Consider the following 6922-nt stretch of genomic DNA (forward strand, 5'->3'; position numbering starts at 1 on the left):
TGTGTATTAATGGGTGATCAGGGGGTGTGCGTTTGTCATGTTAATTATTAACCTCTTCCCAGCTGAACGTTAACTGTCATCCCTGTCTCCTTGCCTTGCAGTGCTCAGAGCGAGTGACGGGGATGGGCTGTCTGACGTATTCCGCCAAAGAATAATGTCCGCTCCTGACCTACTGTGAAGAACAATACTTGACCACCTCCATGCCGCGCTCTTCCCCCGCGGGCGGAATTAGTCGCTGAGCAATAGGTGCACCCTCGGTAAAGAGCACCAGTGGACCATGTGATACTTGACCTTCACCGAGAGCTCAGGTGCACTCCAGAAGATGTCAAGCCTGATCTGAAACGGCTCTCGAGAGGATCACTCGGCTCTACCGTTCGATCAGCTTTCTTCATGTGGCATTCGGCATCGCTCAAACACCATGGGCCAGCAGTGACGGAGGGGGGGTGGCTATAGGCTGGATCTTCGTTCACTGAGGAATACCAGACGTCTCAAACCATGGATTTGAAGGAGATTCTCTCAACCACTGCAGAGCAGCTGTGAGAGGGACCAGACGGCGGGGGGTGGGGGGGGTGGGGATTGGACATTGGAAGTTGGAGGATTAGCTAGCGCGCCGCTAACCCATGGTGGATCTGCTGTGAGCGGGACGACGGACTCAGCGGTGGAGGATGTCAGCAGAGGCCGAGCTCCAGCCAGGTGTCAAAACCAGCCAGAGAAGGGAGTCGAGGAGGATCAAAGGTACGTAAGATACATTGAAGATGCATCAGTTGCTATCAGCTGATTACCAAAGTCCATCTTCTCTCCAGCTATAACGCATTAGTACAAGAAACAACTCTGGAATTCGGTTGACAGTAGATAAGGCACGATAAGGCTCATAGTGTATGACATCTACAACTGTTCATACACTATTTAAAGGGATACGCCAAACATTTTCAGAGGTTAGGCCATTTGCCATATTGCCTATATTAAAACTAGAACGTACATAGCTTTATTTTCAATCTGCGTGCAGTAAAAACTGTCATAGAGCCCTCTTTGCTAATAGCTTAGCGCTACAATAACCGTCTATGGGATTTTTGCCTACTCCCGTCCAGTCGCCCAAAATGCACATTCCAACAGTGCCAAAAACACTCACATGTTGTGACTCAATGTACTCACCACGCGATGAAATAATCCGAAGTTACGTTAAACGGTAATTTTCATAGTAGATCCACACACCGAGACCTAACCAAAGAGTAACCGAACTAACAGGAGTATAACCGAATTTACTTCCTCGTTTGCCACGTGGCGCATGCGCTGTGTGCAGTCATCAGTACAGCGCGTGCTACGTTCTAGTTTTAATATAGGCAATTATGGCAAATGGCCTAAGCTCTCAAAATGTTGGTGTATCCCTTTAAGGCTGATGCATTATGCTGAGGAAACATATGCATACTTACACCAGAGCAATCTAGTAAGAGAGTGGTGTCAGCGGAGGTCCAAAATGCGTGACTCAGTAGCCAATGAATAGCCAGGAAGGGGGCTCGCGCTACTTTTGAATGCTAAAATAAAGCAGATAATGTACAATTTGATTCTTTAAACGTCTGACCCTTTCAAAGTACAACACAAACTGTCCATTTTGCTGCAACTGGACAGCCCTGTTTAATCCAGAACCTTACTTCCGGGAACTCTTGAGAGTAAAAATAATGGTCCACTGGAGTGAATGGAGATGTCGCGACTCTTCTATATACACGGCTCTGGCTTACACAAGCCACACACCAAGGGAAGGAGAAGGGATTGGAGGGCAAGAGGAAGTCAGGACTAAATTGGATATGGTAGGGATGCTCCTCTGGGTGTCTGGCAATATAACCGTCCCTGAGTCATGTTCAGATGCAGCCAAGTGATGCTGGACAACCTGGAGAGAAACTCCACTCAGTCAAGCCTGCCGAGGAGGAGCGCCCGCCTGCCCCATCCCAGGCCTCCACATGTAGCAAACAGCTATTCCATGTAGCCCCAGGGTTTGGTAGTGCCATGATTTAGGTGTCATGGACGGGGTAATTCACACCCTGTCGCTTTGATGAACAGCATAAGTGATGTGATAGGCCGAGGCAGCCTCAGAGCGTTCACCGGGAGATTGAAATGGGATTGAATTGGCTGAGAGGACGAAAGAGGGAGAGGATGGAGGTAGAGGGAGGGAGGGAGGGAGGGAGAGAAGGATGCTCGCTCCTCCCCCTCCCCTCCCCTCCACCTTCCCACTCTTCATCCCCTCTCTTTTCCTTCATTTCTCCATCCGTGAATAAAGCCACTCCAGCGGCAGTCCAGTAAATCTGGCTTCTCCGGGCCGGCTGTAACGAGGCCGCGCGGGCCAGGTCCTCTGTGGCTGTTTGGCCGGCTCTGTCGGCTCGCTCAGATAAATGGCCGGGCTGGAGGAGGGCCCATCGATTTGAGTTAAGTGGAGGGGGGGAGAGGAGAGCCATGCAGGGGCCTATTACACACGTGGCCGTGCGGCTCACCGGAGGGGGGGGGGCTGGCTATCAGCGCAGGCTATCAGCCCCGCGACTCCAGTGTGTTAATCACATGTGCTGCAGGGACCATTGTCACAATCACCAAAGATGCTATTTAGATCCATATAAATGGAAATGGGGGCAACATCAAGATGGATGCGGACTGTCATGCGGCGCAGCCAAGTGGCGAGGGGCCAAGGTGAAGGACCTTCTCAAGGATCATGCTGATGATGGCGCACATTTAGCATTTTGTTTGTATTCACGTGACTGAGGAGAAACTGGAGCAGCCAATGTAGATTAGCATTCATGTGAATTCTGTGCTGCGTATTTTGGCGTTTTTATTCCTCTCTCTTATACAGTGTAGCACATTTCACAAAGCTCTCCTTCACCCTTTTCAGAGCAATAGAACACAGAAGATGTAGGATGACCAGGAAATGGACACGCACACGACCCAATTCAAGGAGGAGATGTTGGACGCTCACTATGTCTGTTTTTCTCCACGGTCCCCTCCTTGCCAAACCGTTAGGAGAACGCCAGGCCTCACTGCAGCAATGTCTGCCTGCTATGCTGGAAGACGAAGCTCCCCTCCACCCATCGATGCTTTGCTTTACATGCATGACTTTACTCCATTTCCATAACAACTGTTGCTCACCCACTGTAATATGGGCACAGAAATGATTCATTTCAGAGAGACACTCGTAAAAGGAGGGAAGAGAGAGAGACAGAGAGAGGGAGGACATGACAGCAGAGAGAGAGAGAGAGAGAGAGAGAGAGGGAGAGAGAGAGAGAGAGAGAGAGGGAGGGGAAAACAGCACATTAAATCTCCAGTCACCTCTCATATCTATTGCATTGGCAGGCTTGTAAGATACTCTAGTCTAGCAGTCAATACCAACCATTTTACCCTCGTACAGCAGCAGCAGCAGCAGCAGCAGCGGCGGACTCTATCTTCCTCACAAAGCTATTAGCTAATGATGCAACGCCATTCGCCATGTTTGGCCAAATCATTTGATGGTACGTTTATCCTACTGTTCCATCGTGCTGCCCCGCCATTACTGTAATGACAGTGTCGTTGAGCCCTAACTAAAGAATGATCCTGCCCATCGCCACCCGGCACGCATCCATATCTGCATGTAAGCCCGTGGACTATCCACTGCATTGACGATGTGCCCAGTACCCCTCATTAGCTCAGTAATTGCTCTAACGATCCATCATTTAAGCAGAACCATCCATCTCGTGTTTACTTCCCGAAGTTGCGCAGCGTGATTCTGATGTCGGAGGCGGAGCTTGTGCATCGGTGCGGGTTTGGGACGAGGGAACACGCGCCGCTGTTCATGTTCGCTGAGGCTTATGAATGTTATTTAGTACACATGATGGGGAGGCAGATGGCGGGGGGCAGATTTCCCCTAGTCAGACCTCTATATAGGCTACTGTTCCTTTAAGTCATCAGCCCCCTACCCCCTGACGGGGACCGGCCCTCAGGAGACAGGTTGATAGATACAGGGGCTTCTGGGTAGTGTAGAGGTGAAAGCACTCGCATCACGGAAGACGCGGGTTCAATTCCCGGCAGTGGTACTTCCGGCTTCCGATCAGACGTTCCTATAGACACACTTGTGCCGTGTCTGCGGGTGGGAAGCCCGGTGGGGTATGTGTCCTGGTCGCTGCACTAGTGCCTCCTCTGGTCGGTCGGGGCGCCTGTTCGAGGGGGAGGGGAACTGGGGAGGGGGGGGGGGGGGGGATAGTGTGATCCTCCCACGCGCTACGTCCTGGCGGTGAAACTCCTCGCTGTCAGGTGAAAAGAAGCAGCTCGTGACTGCACAACATGTATCGGAGGAAGCACGTGCTAGTCTACAACACTCCCCAGATCGGCGGAGGGGGCTTGAGCAACGGGTGGGACAGCAGGGGGGAATTGGCCAAGTACAATTGAGGAGAAAATGGGAGAGAAACCCAGGGAAAAAAAGGATTAATCTCTGATTAGCTGATGCAAAAATAAATGAGGATAGTTTGTCACGGGCACAGACGCGCCAGAAGAACGGCTGGTACCGCACATGGCCTGTAGGGGGATACGCATCTCAACAGGCAATAATATTATTCTCATTACAGATAAACAATGAGCATAATGTACGGCAGATTGGCAGACAGCACAGGGACAGTGACGAATGGAAGACAGGCGTAACATGTGTACGCGCTCAAAAGGTTCACAGGTTAAGCTGCCTCGATGCCCGGCTCCCCAACAAAAAACGTCTTGTTGCCAAGTCCTTCTATCTGGAGGGCCACTTCTGACTCTCCATCTGTTGCCATCTGTCCTCCTTCCTCTTCCCTGTCCCCATTCGAGCGTGGCGAGGAGGAGGCTGCGCGGCTCCGATCAGAGGCGAGCCCTGAAACAGTATGGAGCGGGTCTATCAGTAATTGTTCTCTCCATGGTCCTGGTCCCGGGCCTGTTGTCTCAGGTGGCCGACTGTAGCCTTCCATTTGGATCCTGGCCGGTCTACTCTGAACTCCGCTACTACTACAATGGCGGGCATGTTGTGTGCCGTGCAGGAGGCTAATACACTCGGCCGTCCTTTAGGCCACGCCGGTCAGACGCAGCGTGAGCCGCGGCGGGCTTACAGGCCAGAAACCACCGCGAGGACCGCTCAACCTCGGGTTAATTGTCCAATCCGGGAAGCCGCCCTCCCTCCCTCCCTCCTGGCCCCTCTCTCCATCCCTCTCTCCATCCCTCTCTCCATCCCTCTCTCTCCGCTTCTTTCTTCCAACGTGTAACAACATGAAACAGCGTGCCCCGCAGCTCTTTATAGCTTCCAAATACAGTGCACTCGCTCACCGTGATTTGAACCCCGAGCACGTACGCTTAGGCCCCCGAGCCACGTACGCTTAGGCCACTGTATCAACCCTCTCATTTGGTATGCAAGCACGGTAGCGCCTACTTTTTATTTTATTTTTTATTTCTTTTGGGGGCTGGGAAGGGATCCGTGCATAAATCTCTAAATCTCTCCTGAAGTGTTATTAGGTGAAGTGGCACGCTGTCTATGCAAAGAAACAAATGGCACAGAACATCTGGCGATGCTCATCTGAGAGAGAGCCGCTGAATTGGACCGCTGATGTTTAAAATGCAATTGGAGCAGCGTGCATTTTGCATGACATTATAGAGTGTATCAGTCAGTAAAACCCGGATGGGAATGAAAAGAATACAATTATGAAGAAGGCTTTGAATCTGGTGCTGCGAGGAGGTAGTGCTGCGAGGAGGTAGTGCTGCGAGGAGGTAGTGCCGCCCGCCTTATTCTGCCCTGCAGGCTTTTTCCAAACTGGGAGCAGAGCGGTGCTGCAGGCATATGTAAAAAGTCAGGCTTCTATCATGGCTACTATATATCTGGGGTCTTCGACCTTTTTTTTTTAGCCCAAGGACCCCTTGGTTGATAGAGAAACAGAGCAGGGACCCCCCTACGGTTAAAAAAAAAAAAATTGCGTTGCATTTTAAGCGTGGCTTATAATAACATTTATAATCCAGCGCACATGAGGATATCAGGATTGACACTTCTTTTCATTAAGAGATTACATTAAAAAAGCAATAAGGAGTCAATGTGTTTCACAGATCGCTTCATCAGATTCACTTTGTAAATAATTTTGGTTTAAAGTAGATTATTATTGCCTATTAATGCTTGGAGTTTACTCATTATTTTTTATTTAGTCTAAAATACATTTTAAAATGTTTCACAAACTACTTTGACAAAAATTGGTGGAGCCCCTGCAGTACCTCTGCAGACCCCGTAGGGGTCACGGACCCCCAGTTGAAGGGCACTGCTATATATCTATAATAGCAGGGGTTCTCAAAGTTTTGATGACTGAAGGCCAATTTAGAGACCCAACACATGCACGCACGCACGCACACACACACACCTGCCACCTAGCCCAGATTTCACCTAAATTTGGGGCGTTATTGAGCCACCTTGTTCACAGGGTAGCATGCTGTTGGTACCAATGAATGCCTTAGGTCATCTAGTTTCACCTGATACCAGAAACTTCACTCTGGCTTTAAAACCGAGTCCGCTACAGCCTCTGAAAGACACCTACATCCTGTCGAGAAACGTTCCCGCGGGCCGCAACTGGCCCGTGGGAGGTGATCTATATAGCCTGTCTTTCCATGGATCCTTAAACCGGCCACGACATTGGTTGCAGTATGCATGCCAGGCCGAGTCTAGTTCATGTTCGGAGGTAAGTTAACGTTATACAGCAGCTGTATATACGACTAATTATCCTCTGGCAGGGAAACAAGTGTGAATTAGACCCAGATTTGACATTCACTTACTTAGAGACTTTAATGACTTGAGCATCCTCAAGCCCCTCCCCCTTCAGAGGGTGGTGCCCTCATGAATTAGTGAGAGGGTGTGCATAGCCAAGACAAGAGCCTGCGTTTTAACCAATACTTTTCCCCCCCATTTGCGCAGGCCACT

General features: G+C 50.3%; 1 protein-coding gene across 1 annotated transcript in view; it reads left to right on the top strand.

The window, feature by feature from the left end:
* Positions 1-665: 665 nt before the first annotated feature.
* Positions 666-6922, top strand: part of LOC310796991 (disabled homolog 1-like) — a gene marked incomplete at both ends in the record, with an annotated part of 26241 nt that continues 19984 nt past the window's right edge. The window contains one exon of the mRNA XM_083659257.1: positions 666-735. Within this exon, the coding sequence (XP_083515383.1) occupies positions 666-735 (70 nt within the window). The remainder of the gene's footprint in view (positions 736-6922) is intronic.

This window comes from Poromitra crassiceps (genome assembly GCF_964638095.1).
Source record: "Poromitra crassiceps genome assembly, chromosome: 23".
In the NCBI taxonomy this organism is placed as follows: domain Eukaryota; kingdom Metazoa; phylum Chordata; class Actinopteri; order Beryciformes; family Melamphaidae; genus Poromitra; species Poromitra crassiceps.